General features: G+C 38.0%; 1 protein-coding gene across 1 annotated transcript; it reads left to right on the forward strand.

Moving 5' to 3' along the window:
• The first annotated feature begins 171 nt into the window (after positions 1–171).
• LOC121267059 (uroporphyrinogen decarboxylase-like) lies at positions 172–14,548 on the forward strand. Its single transcript, XM_041170939.1, has 6 exons — positions 172–542; positions 11,480–11,601; positions 12,505–12,615; positions 12,708–12,896; positions 13,196–13,321; positions 13,851–14,548. The coding sequence occupies exons 1-6, from the start codon at positions 419–421 to the stop codon at positions 14,364–14,366; spliced, it is 1,188 nt and encodes a 395-aa protein (XP_041026873.1). The 5' UTR covers positions 172–418; the 3' UTR covers positions 14,367–14,548.
• The last annotated feature ends 278 nt before the right edge of the window (positions 14,549–14,826 follow it).

The raw sequence follows: 14,826 nt of genomic DNA on the forward strand, positions 1-14,826 counted from the left end.
AATATAATGTATAATATTAAATTACGTTAATTTATAAATTTATTCTCGTGTAGTTGCCATATGGCCAAAGCATTTCTCTCTTTTAGGTGTGCATTCTCGGTAAGTAATTTCTGATTTTCGCTACCCAAACTTCTTGTTGGTGGGAAAAATTTTGGGCATCCGTGAGATGAACCATGGTTCCGTTTTGCATGGATAGCAAACCAGAATGGGCCCCATTTTTTCTGCAACACGCTGATATGGCCACAGATCAGTGCCCACTCTGAAATTGTTGGATATGCGACTGTTCACAGTCTTATCCATTCCCATCGTCTTCAACCTCTGACTGCTTTATTAATCTAATCTAAAAAGTAGACCTTTCAGAGACATGCGTACAGCTTCCCAAAACTAGCTTTCTGGATTTTTTGCCAATTGTCAAACAATGTCTTGCTGCATCTATAGCTGTAGCTCCGCACCTTCTTTCTCTGCTCCCTCTGCTTCCAATAGAAGCTCCAGATTCACTTTCTCCTCAAGTTCAAGGCCCCGGATCCACTGTGCCTTTGGAGGTGAATTGTCCTCCTTTATATGCATCTGATGATTATTATTGTTATTATTATTATTATTATTATTGCGCATTTGTTAATTCTTTCCGTTTCCTTTTATTGCTGACAAAATTTGTGGGAAGATTTCACGAAATTCTTGTCTTTATTTTGTAATACCCGAGTGTTACTGATCACTTCCTTGGTTTAGTCTTTTCCTACGGACAACCAACCTATGGTGAATGCTCAATTTAGATTGCTATTCTTGTAATAGTTCGAACCAATTCTTGCACATGGAATTTGATATTTTTGTAGAACCTGTTGTGTCAGGAATGTTGATAATTGGCGTCCAAAAAGCTCATGGATTTTTTTTTTTTTCCTTTTTCTGTTTGTAAATGGTATATGATGTAAGAGGTAACGGTACCTTTGTAGTGATGTATAACGCATGATTTTTGTGGCTAAGGAATCCCTAGAATTTCAACCCAAACTCTAAGACCTAGATTTGCAGAGAGACACATGGGCCATCCAAATAAGAATGACCCATAGAATCCACCGATACATTTTACATAACCAGATCGGGGATAAATACCTCCAAGCCTATATCATCAATCAACAGAGCATGCTTAGCTAACTTGTGAGCTATAAATCGTCATCCCTTCTTACATGAGCAACTTCGTAATTATTGGAATGCTTCGATTGATCTTTGATCCCATCAAACAAGTGGCCTTGTCTTGACAAGTTAGGAGAGGAGGAATTGAGGGCCTTATCATCCATAATGAGTCTCTTTCAAGGGTTATGTCACTAAAACTAAATATTATAAGTAATCTACATTCCACACCATGTCGAGACAGCCTTAATATCATGAGCCTCGGCCACCCATGTTTCTACTTCACTCATTGCCATTAGAACATTCCTCTTCTCATCTCGTAGAATCACTCCAGCTCCAGCTCCCACTTTCTGCATATCTTCATATTAGACCCCATCAACATTAAGCTTGAACACACCCAGTGGGGGAGGGTGTCAACATAGATTTTTCTCTTTCTGAAAACTCTTCTTCAACATCCAGACTCTTTTGTAATAGAGACCTTAGTTTTATCAAGAACGAGATGAGGGAGGTCATTTTCAAATCTAAAGTTTTGCAGTCTTGTCCCCTATACCACAGTAAAGAATTGTTTCATTTCTACTTTTGGAGTTTTATATCCAATTCACAGATATAATCATCAATAATTCTTTTCTTTTTCCCTCAAGATTTCTCCTTGTAGGTAGGATATCTTTCCAAGCTATCTTGTTTGTGACTTTCAATTTTTTTTTTTTTTATCAGTAAAAAGTAATTTTCATTAATATGAATGAAGATAGGAATGGCCTATGTACACAGGGAGTATACAATAGAAAACACCTAAATACATTCTTAAAAAGCTAAATTAGAGCTAAGAATTCCTGTACGCTATTTCCATTAAGAACAATGACTGAAAATCATAGTAAAGTGTGCAGAAAAAAATTCTGAAGCTCCATTGTTCGCTCCCTATCTTCAAAGCATTGTGCATTCCTTTCCATCCAAATACACCACATAATACACAACATGATCATCTTCCAAGTTGTTGCTACCTGGGAACAACCTTGTGGACCCTTCCAACATGCAAGCAAGTCAACCACCTTTGCCGACATAACCCACGCAACATCGACCCTACTAAATATCCCATTCCCCAACTCTCTCGTCACCTCACAATGCAATAGTAGATAGTCCACTGATTCTCCCTTTTTTTGCATAGATAACACCAATCCATCACAATGATGCCCCTCTTCCTTAAATTATCCGTGGTTAAAATTTTTCCAAGTGCAACAGTCCACACAAAAAAAGCCACTTTGGAAGGTATGCGTGACCTCCAAACACTTTTCCACGAGAAATGTACATTACCTTGTGATGCCAGAATTTTATAATATGTCTTGACTGAGAACTTCTTACTGGCCTTGCACCTCCATTGTAACCTATCATCCTGCCGTTAATCTTTCTGAAGATTATATCAAGCTAAAAAATTTAGAAACAGTAGACAACTCCCAATCATGGTTAGCCCGAGTGAATAAGATATTCCATTGATAAGAGTCTTGGGAAAACACAAACAGATCCACTATCGAAGCCTCCCTACTAGCCGCAATGTTATAAAAAGTTGGGAAGTCCCTCTCCAAAGAACGCTCTCCACACCAGACATCCTGCCAAAACTTGATGCGAGTGCCTTGTCCGACCACACATCTAATATTATTTTTAAAGCATTGTTATCCCCCCTTGTATATCTCCACAAATCCACACCATACCCCCCCTCACTTCATTAGTACACCAACCCCCTCACGCACCTCCATGTTTAGAGTCTACAACTTCCTTCCACAAAGACTCCCCTTCTTCTTGATACCTCCATAGCCACTTCTCCAAAAGTGCTTTATTGAAAGTCCTCAAATTGCGCACTCCCAAACCTCCACTCGAAACTGGGGAGCAAACTTTATTTCAATTAACAAGATGGAATTTGGTTTCTTCTCCCAGACCACCCCATAAGAAAGTCCGGAATAACTTCTCTAATCGATGCACCACCCCACCGGCAATGGGAATAGAGATAGGAAATAGGTTGGGAGGTTAGATAAAATACTAGTGATCAATGTGAGTCGCCCTCATTTCGATAGATATAGTCGTTTCCACCCAACCAACCGTTTCTCCACTCTCTCAATAACCCCTTCCCATATACCTCTAGCTTTGAAAGTGGCCCCCAAAGGAAAGCCCAAATATTTCATAGGCAAAGAACCCACTTCACACCCCAACGTTTCTAGTAATATACTAATATGGGGCACCACACCCACCGCCACCATCTCAGATTTTGCCCAAGTTTACCTTGAGACCTGTCACGACCTCGAAGCACAACAAGAGTGCTCGTATGGCTTGGATTTGACCCAACTCCGCTTCACAAAAGAGCAGTGTATCATCTGTAAACAAAAGATGTGAGATCATGATAGAGCCATAAGTACTGCCTGTTGAAAAACTAGTTATATAACCTCCATCTACAACTGCCTTCACCATCCAGCCTAGTGCCTCCATAACAATTACTAGGGGTGTAAATTTGAACCGGAAAACCGGACTGGACCGGTTAGACCGGTTTTGAACCGGTCCGGTCCGGGACCGGTTCTTGAAACCGTAAAACCGGCCGATCCGGTCCGGTCCCGGTTTCATGGTTTCCGGGACCGGACCGGACCGGCCCGGTTGTTAAAAAGAAAATATAAAAATTAATATTTTATATATATGTATATAAGTTTTATATAAAATTAATATTACACAAAATATTTTTTATATATAAGTTTTATATATAATATATAAATATATATTAAATAATTTCATATTATAATTTATAAATTATAACATAAAATGTTAATTTTAAATATGAACATTTGTAATTTGTTTGATCATATGTTATTAATATAATTATATATAAGATAATGTTATTATAATTTAAAAAATAAAAGTTTAATCTTAAAGATGAAAATTTAATTTTATATATATTTAAATGATTAATAACATTTTATTTATAGCTATACTAATATATAACTAATACTGATATATTATATATAGCTAAATAATCACTATACTAAGTAATCACATATAAAATAATGATATAGTAATAAATACTAATTTCTAATACTAAATTACTATGCTAATACTATCACTATAATTCTATGAATAATATAGTTATAATAAATTAAACTTACTATAACAATTAACAAATACTAATATAACAATTAACAAACTCAATATAGCTATAGTTATACTTATAGTCTAATATAGACTATAATTATACTTATATTATATAGCTATATTAATATATAGCCATACTAATGGTCTAATATTAATACTATTATATAGTCTAACTAATACTAATAGTTTAATATAGACAATAGTTATATATTATTATAGTCTAATATATTATATAGTTATAATAATATATAACTAATACTAATAGTCTAATATAGACTATAGTTATACTTATACTAATATAGTTATACTAAATCACTATAACTAATACTAATATATAGCTATACTAATAGTTTAATATTAATACTATTATATAGTCTAATATATTATATATCTATACTAATATATAATTAATACTAATAGTCTAATATAGACTATAGTTATACTTATACTAATATAGTTATACTAAATCACTATAACTAATACCAATATATAACGAATACTAATATATAGTTATACTAATAGTTTAATATTAATACTATTATATAGTCCAATATATTATATAGCTATACTAATATATAACTAATACTAATAGTCTAATATAGACTATAGTTATAGTTATACTAATATAGTTATACTAAATCATTATAACTAATACCAATATATAACTAATACTAATATATAGCTATACTAATAGTCTAATAGTAATACTATTATATAGTCTAATATATTATATAGCTATAACTAATACTAATATATATACTAATAGTCTAATATAGACTATAGTTATACTGATACTAATATAGTTATACTAAGTCACTATAACTAATACTATACTATAGTATTAGATATAATCACTATAACAATTTTTTTTAAGAGGTTAAATCACTGTAACAAAATATATATAACTATATATAGTTTTAATAAATTAAACTCACTATAACAAATACTAATATATAGTTATTCTAATCACTATAACTAATACTAATATATATACTAATACTAATAGTCTAATATAGACTAGAGTTATAGTTATACTAATATAGTTATACTAAATCACTATAACTAATACTAATATATAGCTATACTAATAGCCTAATATTAATACTATTATATAGCCCAATATATTATATAGCTATAACTAATACTAATATATATACTAATAGTCTAATATTAATACTATTATATAGTCTAATATATTATATAGCTATAACTAATACTAATATTTATTCTAATACTAATACTTATACTAATATAGTTATACTAATAGTCTAATAATAATATATATAGTTATACCAAATCACTATAATTAATACTAATATATAGCTATACTAATAGTCTAATAATAATATATAGTCTAATATATTATATAGCTATAACTAATACTAATATTTATTCTAATACTAATAGTCTAATATAGACTATATTTATAGTTATACAAAATTACTGATATAGTTATAGACTTATAGTATAAGAGTTTTAGTCTAATTAGACTATTAGTAATAATTTGAATGACGCCGTTGCACCTCCAGTCTCCCAAACCCTAAGACCCGCCCCTCTCTTCCTCACTCTCTCACTCTGCCTCGCAGCCTCTCTGCATCTCTGCCCTCTCACGCGGCCACAGCCCACGCCGTTGCACTGTGCACATCTCGCCGTCGCCCCCTCAGCCTGAGTCCCCTCCCTCTTGCCGTCGCTCCCTCAGAAACACAGACCCGCTCTCTCGCCGTTGCACCTCCCCTCACGGCCTCACCTCTCTAGCCGTTCCCGTCACACACACAACCCATCGGCCCCTCTCTCAACGCTGCGCTGCCCTCTCTGTCTCTCACCGTCTCACGCAGCCCTCCCATCTCTCACGCAGCCGACAGCCCCTCTCTCACGCCTCTCTGTCTTCGACGGTAATTTTTCTTGAAACAATCTCGGATGTGTATATCATTTTTAATCTATGTTGGTTTAATTGTTATGGGAACTTTTTTGTTTCAAAGGTTTATTGGTTAAATGGGAACTTTAGACATCTTTGAGAATTTTCGTCTAGGTGTTGCTCTTTGGACTTATTTCCTATACAATTTTGTGCATCTTTCTTTAAGGTCAGGATTGTTTAGATATATGCTCCCAGTTGTTAAAAGAAAGCAGAACAGAGAAACTATTTTACTTTGGGTTGTCGATTTCAAACACAACAAAGAAAGTCTAATACTTCCAAGTTGAGTGAGACTCTTACGTCTGCAATGATATGGTTGGGTTGTGGACTTCCTAGGTTTTTTTTTCCCTAAGGACCACGTTAGCCTAAAGCTCTGTTTGTTATGTTTGATTAAGCATTTGAGTTGAATGAAAGCTTTCAAGTGGCTTTGCTCCATTGCCTTCAATCCCATATCTCTTGTATGACTTCCAAAGATGAAATCTCCCATTTCTACCAAGTCAAAAATGAAAAATAAAACATCTATTGAATTGTAAAAAAAAACCTACCTACCAGTTAGATGCCCTTTTGACATAGATGGATTCAAGATATTAAAAGTAAAAAAAAGGTTAAAATCATCTTCTTGATGAATCTGATCTATAGTGATGAATATGGAGATGCATGTACTGTTACTAATATATGGCTATACTATAGTGATGAATCTGATCTGTAATAATATTCTAGCAAGGTATCCTTTTGATGCAGTTTCAGATTCAATGCATTTGTCTTCAGATATTGGTCTCTCTCTCACACCTATATTTGTTCCAAGTTCCAGATTGCTAGCTACTTTCAATGCTTCTCTCTCTCACAAATCTCATGCATTCACTAAATTAAAACCGGAAAACCGGACCGAACTGGACCGGAACCGGTAAAACCGGATGTACCAGTTTAGGGGGGTAACCAGTGCGTAATCGGTTTTTAAAAATGCAAAACCGGTACATACCGGTTCGGTCCTAAATTTTGTCCAAAACCGGACCGGACCGGACCGGTTACACCCCTAACAATTACAAATAGAAATGGAGACAAAGGGTCCCCTTGCCTCAGTCCACAATAACTATTAAAGAAACCCACCAGGGTACCATTAACTAGTACTGAGAAACGCACAGTAGTTATGCAACATCGAATCCATGAAATCTACCTGATACCGAAACCACATCTCCCAAGTAAAGGAGAAAATCCCAATTTACATGATCATAGGCTTTCTCCATGTCAAGCTTACATAGTATGCCTGATTTACCCTCCTTTAACCTCTGATCCAAACACTCATTGGCAATAAGAACTGAATCAAGTATCTGCCTCCCCCGAACGAATGCATTTTGAGGCTTCGAAATGATTTGCTCAATTACCACACTTAATCGATTAGCCAGAACCTTCAAGATAATTTTGTAAACCCCACTCACTAGGCTAATGGGACGGAAATCATCAACTTCCAACACTCCCTGTTTCTTCGGAACAAGGGCTATGAATGTCGCATTAAAGCATTTTTCAAATTTTTGGAAAGCATGGAATTCAATAAAAGACCCGCATAACACATTTCACAATCTCCCAACAATGTTGAAAAAACCCCATCGAAAATCCATCCGGCCCAAGTGCTTTGTCTTTGGCCATGCTTCTAATAACCTTATGAACCTCATCTTCTTCAAAAGGTCTTTCCAACCAGCTCGCACTCTGCATATCAATGTGTTGTTGCGCCTATGAGAATTGGCCACTCTATGAAAAAACTTCGTATATTTATCCCCTTCTTTAAGCCAAAGAGCCCTGGATTTTTGATGCCACGATGTTTCTTCCATCAACAAAACCCTCTCCAATTCAGTCACCACCACACTCTTCCTAAAAAATGCCTCTCCAGAGGCGTTTCCCATCAAACACTGTTCCTCCAAGTTTTGAAGCTCCTCCAAAAGGATAGTCTTCTGGTTGTCAATATTGCCAAAAACTTCCAAGTTCCACCTCCTTAGGTCTCGCTTTAAAGCCTTAAGCTTACCCGCAAGAATGAAACTAGGAGTACCCGAGAACTAAAAAGAAGACTACCAGGTACGAACTTTCTCAGCAAAGCCATCCACTGCTAACCACATATTTTCGAACATGAAATGCTGGTGATCCTTATTAATGCCTCCACAATCTAACATAATAGGAAAATGATCCGAGCAACACCGGGCCAGCCTCTTTTGATACAATTCCGAATAGTGTGATTCCCAGGAAGGAGAAACAAGAAACCTATCAAATCTCGACCACCCCCTACTATTGGACCATGTGAACTTGTCCCAGGCAAGGGGAAGATTCATTAGATCCAAATCAAACATGAACTCGGAAAACTCCTCTATGGCTATTGAGTGGCGAATATTCCCCGATCGCTCGCTTGGAAAACGAGTCATATTGAAATCCCCACCCATACACCATGGCACATCCCAAAGATAATATACGCCCACAACTCCTCCCACATCCTTCTCCTTTCTCTATCTAGATTTGGCCCATAAATGCCTGCATATGCCCACTCCCACCCATCTACTATATTTTTTAATAAACAAACCACCGAAAAAGTCCCAACACACTCCACCTCCTCCACAACTTTTTTATCCCACATCAAAAGCACCCCACCAGATGCTCCTTCCAAAGCCAAGTATGACTAGCCCACATAAGAACATCCCCATAAGCTACGGATAAGTCTTCAATCAACGATCCTTTGTTTTGTTTCTTGAAGACACACTACATCCACCTTCCACATTCGCTGCAACAAGGATTTTATGCGAAGGCGCTTGTTGCGATCATTAAGCCCCCGCACGTTCCATGAGAGAATCTTAGGTTTCATGGACAATGGACATACCCCTCCCTTTCGTTCTATCCCTACCGCCACTTCCCTCCTTCACTTTATAATTTATAGAGCATTGTAGTCTTTTAAGTTCCCTATTTCTCTTTGTAGCCGACTTCAATCTACTCTCTTCAATGGCTATAATAAGAGCCCTAAACTGCTCTTCAAAACCTGTACAAGACACCCCAGCCCAAATTTGCAACTCTTCCACTTTCTTGAATACCCAATCTGGAATTTCAGAATTGGAGCTAGGAGGGAGCACTCATAATGGTTCGGCATCTCTTCTATCTATGCAATCCCCTTCGCAGATGATCAACTGCATATCGTCTCCTTTTGAGCTTACTTCTCCATGCTCCCGAATGGGTGATGGTACTAGATCATCACTGTTTGGGCCCACTACTTCACCAGCAACTGGTGTCGATTTCTGCCCAGCCATGATTTCTCCAGCCACCACTTGAGTCCTGTTTGAGGGGTCGCTGTTGATCCTCGAAAGGTTCTGTGCATCCCCCATAGTTGGCCCCTGTAGCAACCCACACATGGGAATGAAACCAGTGAAAGTATTCTCCTCGATCGCAGGAACTTCAAGCCCCAAAGACGTCTTACAGGAGTCGCCGATCTCCGTCGCACCTTTCTGTGCGAGATTCGAAACATTTGCAATAGCGATGGCAATGTTATCGCACTTTTTTAGGGCTTCAGACACTATTTTGGTTGCTGTCCGTGCCATCACCTTTGCCATATGGGCTACCACCTTCGGCGAGGTTGTCTAAGGCAACGCTGGGATCAGCGGCTCGACCCCACCCCTCGATGGGCCAACTTCCTCCTGTTGGAAGCTATGGCTCGTCTTCCTCCAAAATGGGCCAGATCTATTTTGGTCGTTACTGGGTCAAGGCCCATCATCATGGCCCATTATCTTTCCCTTCCCCTTACCTATGGGCTCCCTGGCCCAGTCCCTAGCCCGTTGATCTTCAACTTCCCAACCCTGGCCCAGGCCCACCCCCATCATCCCTTTTAATTCAACGTATTATTTTAACCATCCCACTCTATTAGTTAGCTCTCCCAGTTGCACCTCCATTTCGCATAGAGCCTTCAACACGCTTTCTTCTTTCAGCACAATAGAAACTCGACCATCTCCATCCCTCAACTGATCATTGCCCAAAGAAGTGACAAGGCCTTGCTTCAATAGGCCTACTTTCTCTGCACAGTTCACGTCTTGAGGCCTCTCCACCTCTCTGCTACCTCGAAGAACATCACCGTACAATTGGAAATTTGAGTTCTGCGAAGTCGTGGCTGGTGGTAACAGTCGCCCTGAACCACCAATACTTCCAGCTTCCTTCAGCACCACCACAAGTTTTCTCCAACCCACTTTGTCCCTGTCCCCTGATATGAAGATGAAGTTCCGACGTCCCCCTCCACCATACTCCACCAATGCCATATATTCTCCCCTAGAGTTGGTGCAACGTTGAGCAATATAGCCCCTATCCCCATCCCTATGGGCAGTGTAGAAACTCTCCCTCCCCCTTCAGACACTCCTCCAATGCCTTGTAAAACCAACGAACTATCCCCAATCCCAAGTTCATCTTTTTTATCACTTTCTATAACGCTTCAATGGAAGGCCCAAACCACATGACCTATACTCCAAAAGGACTAGTCAATGATACAATTGGAGCCCCATTGGAACCTTATAAAGTGCAAGAACTTCTTCTTCCCAAGCAATGTTGGATCTCATACACCACCTACCCTTATCCATATTATATGGGGTATCACAATCTACCCCCCTTAAATTCCCGACGTCCTCGTCGGGCTTGTCCATTGTAGGTGGCACGGCTCAAGTCCCACATTTCTAGTTGGGATAGGCTCTGATACCATTTGTAACGCCTCAATGGAAGGCCCAAATCACATAGCCTATACTCCAAAAGGACTAGTCAATGATACAATTGGAGCCCCATTGGAACCTTATAAAGTGCAAGAACTTCTCCTTCCCAAGCAATTTGGGATCCCATACGCCACCTACCCTTATCCATATCATATGGGGTATCACACTTTCCAACCCTTCTCTGTAAGGATCACGTATCTCCCATCCCTTGGCACCTCGAATAGTTTTGATTCAATATTGATACCTTTTATGGATAACATATTTTTCCAATAAAAATAGCCTTCGATTGCACCATCAAACACCATCGGAATCAATACGAAGGAAAACAAGTCAGAAAATAATGAAAATAAAATCACAAGGTGTACGGAGAGAAAAATAGAGGAGAGAGAGCAGCAGATTCACTTTCATCCAATAGAGATTTTTTTTTTATGACTTTCATCCCGAATTTTTTTTTTTTTTTTTTTTGTGACTTTCATATGAAGCTTAATAAATATTTAGGATATATATAACTAAATGTTAGTATATTTTTTGGTTAAATATTGCGTAAAACACTAAGTATGCTTGGAGTCCATGAGTATACTCGAGTATAACCAGTAGTTCTATGTAGGGACTGTGGCTGAACCAAAAGTTACCGCTGCAGCTGAACCGCTGTTGCTAAATGCAGTTCACGGGAAAGATGTTGATAGACCCCCAGTTTGGCTCATGAGGCAAGCAGGGAGGTACATGAAGGCAGGTTTTTGCAGCTCCCACTTTTGAATGACATTTCCTATGTTGACATGCACTTTTCGACATAATTTATGTAGTATGCATGCTTTTCTAGGATTTTCTGAAAGATAACCCCACAAATCTGTAACTTCAGAATGTCCGAGTTTCTTACATTTAGTGTTTTCTACTCTTTAAACCTTGTTTTCGAATAAGTAGTTGTTTTTCTTATCCTTTTATTACTAAAACAAAGGAACAGAAGTGGCCGGCTCTTTTGCCTCTGGATGAGGATGGTGTTACTGATCGGAAGACTAGGCATGGAACTCAACTGTTTTTTCAATGTTCCAAATATTTTATTGATGAAAAGCCCATATCCCTTTGGATTTTTTTTAATGTCATTTCCTTTGTTTTTTTATGATTATTCGTTCTGATAAGATGCATGCCTTGTTTTGTATCCTTTTCCAAAAAAAAAATTGGGTTCTTCATCTTGTAATATCCCAGATTTAGTATGAATGGGCAGTGATGGGATCCCAAATTGCTTGGGAAGGAGAAGTTCTTACAATTTTCAATTAATTCCAAGGTCTCCAATTGTAACCTTGACCAGTTTTTTGAAATATAAGTCTAGAGCTTGGGTTTTCCTTGGGTCATTGCAGATATTGTCTGTTTTAAAGTGAAGTTTTCCAGAGAAAGTTAACTGTCGTGCCTGGCTAACAGATAACTAAACATCCCAAAATATAATTTTCTGCTTCACTAGAGCACATCTACGTTATCCTTTCATAATTATATCTTTCCTACCTAAGAACGTATCTCATGGTTATCTTCTTTATTGTTGCATTCCCTTCCCAGAGATGTAAATGTGCTTTTTTCTTTCCCTCCCCCCACATGATTTAGATCAAATAGATCTCATTTATCAACAATTTCTTGTGATAGAGTTACCAAATTATCTGTGAGAAGTATCCTTCATTTCGCGAAAGATCAGAAAATGTTGATCTTGTCGTGGAAATTTCACTACAACCATGGAAAGTTTTTAAACCTGATGGGGTAAGAGACAATTTCGAGTCATACTTCTTCTATCCCTTTAAGTTAGCTGGTTGTTATCTTTTCTCAGATCTTTTTCACATTGATTGTGGTAGGTGATTTTATTCTCGGACATTCTTACCCCTCTATCTGGGATGAATATACCTTTTGACATCGTGAAAGGTAGGGGTCCTGTCATATTCAATGCTCTACGCACAGGTGCTGATGTCGATCAAGTGAGAGAATTCATTCCTGAAGATTCAGTTCCATATGTTGGAGAAGCCTTGACGATTTTGCGGAAAGAGGTTTAACTTGACATGTTTCCTTTTCATTTTCCACCTACAAAAGCCTTCCTCATCTGGTACCATTAGGGAGTCTATGAATCCCTTGCTAGTGCCAAATTTAAATAACCATGTTCGGTTTTGAATTGGACCTCATAAGCAGAGATGACAAGCAGTCCATTTTAATTTAAGCACTAAAGTATGACTGATTCTATGGACTTAAAATAAACCTTGGGATAGTTTCATTTGTCTGTACAAGTGAAGGTTACTTTACCTTAACTGAGACTAAGTTTTGTTATGTTTATCTATGTCTATATTTGCAGGTAGATAATAAAGCAGCAGTCCTTGGCTTTGTTGGGGCACCTTTTACCCTGGCATCATACGTGGTTGAAGGCGGTTCATCAAAGCACTTTGCAAAAATAAAGAGATTAGCTTTCTCACAACCCAAGGTAATTCATACTTGTTTCCTTCAGCTTTCTGAAACGTACCAAGGTTCATAATAATTTCATATCAGTTGGTATAATGCTTGCAATATCTGTTTCAGTTGGATGCCATCTTGATTGGGGATTGATTATCCACTGGGTTTTGGTTTCTTGCGAGTAATGCAAGACTTAACTACTGCAACAATCGTACTGTTAGTTTAGGACCTTGAGATTTTAGCAGGAAATGGAAATTTCCAAGTAGAGTGCGGATTCTGTGGAAGAAGTAAATAAATATGTTGTTTATGTCGGATGCCCTCACTCTTACTAGTATATCTGATCTTTATTCATACCATTGCACTTTTTTCTTTAAACTTCTAGATGATGGGCTCCTCAGCATAGATGCAGTGCCTGAGTAATTGGTCATAGCCACCTCTCTCAAGTCTCATGCAAGGAACTTTAGGAGCAATTCCATTATGGGGACGAGTTAGAAAAAGTTTACTTTTTTTTTTTTGGTACCGAGGTCCAGTTTTTATTTGACCTCCGTTTACTTCTACAGGTCCTTCATGCCTTGCTTCAGAAATTTGCAACGTCAATGGCAAAATACATCCAATACCAAGCTGAGAGTGGAGCTCAAGCTGTTCAGATCTTTGACTCATGGGCCACAGAGCTTAGCCCGGTAGATTTTGAAGAGTTCAGTCTGCCGTACTTAAAACAGATGGTGGATGCTGCAAAACGAACGCATCCAAATCTCCCCCTGATCCTATATGCAAGTGGATCCGGGGGCTTACTAGAGAGGCTAGCTTTGACTGGTGTTGACGTAGTTAGCTTGGATTGGACTGTTGACATGGCTGAAGGCAGGAGGCGATTGGGACAAAATATAGCAGTTCAAGGTAATGTGGATCCTGGTGTTCTTTTTGGTTCAAAGGAGTTCATCACCAACCGAATCAAGGATACTGTGAGGAAAGCAGGCAGAGGGAAACATATTTTGAATCTTGGCCATGGTATTGTTGTAGGGACACCCGAAGAGAATGTTGCTCATTTCTTCGAGGTAGCTAAAGGACTCAGATACTAAAAGCAAATCTCAGATAGATTTCCATTCTTTTTTATTTCTGCTTATTGGAGTTTTTGTGAAACTAGTAGTTTCATTTCCAACCCTTTACCATTCATTTGATTGTAATAGTGACCAAATGACCGAGAAAGCACTTATTTCAGCAGGTACATAGTAGCCTTGTGAAGGAGTTAAAGTTGGGTGTCTGTCTGATAGTATATTAATAAAAGAAAAGAAAAGAAAAAAACCAATCCGTTCGCCATGTGCTACTCAGTTTGAATAAGGTGGTCAGACGCCAGGAAAATTACAAAGTTGCAGGAGATTGTGGTTGCACGATAATGGTCTGGCAGTCAGTTGTGTCTTTTACGATTGTGTTGGTAGTTTTTTTCACGCCAGTCACACTGAAATGATTGTCTACCTCGAGCTGATTGTTTGACACCTTACATTACTACGCACAGTTAGGTATACTTCAACAATATTAATA

Source organism: Juglans microcarpa x Juglans regia, chromosome 1D (genome assembly GCF_004785595.1).
Source record: "Juglans microcarpa x Juglans regia isolate MS1-56 chromosome 1D, Jm3101_v1.0, whole genome shotgun sequence".
In the NCBI taxonomy this organism is placed as follows: domain Eukaryota; kingdom Viridiplantae; phylum Streptophyta; class Magnoliopsida; order Fagales; family Juglandaceae; genus Juglans; species Juglans microcarpa x Juglans regia.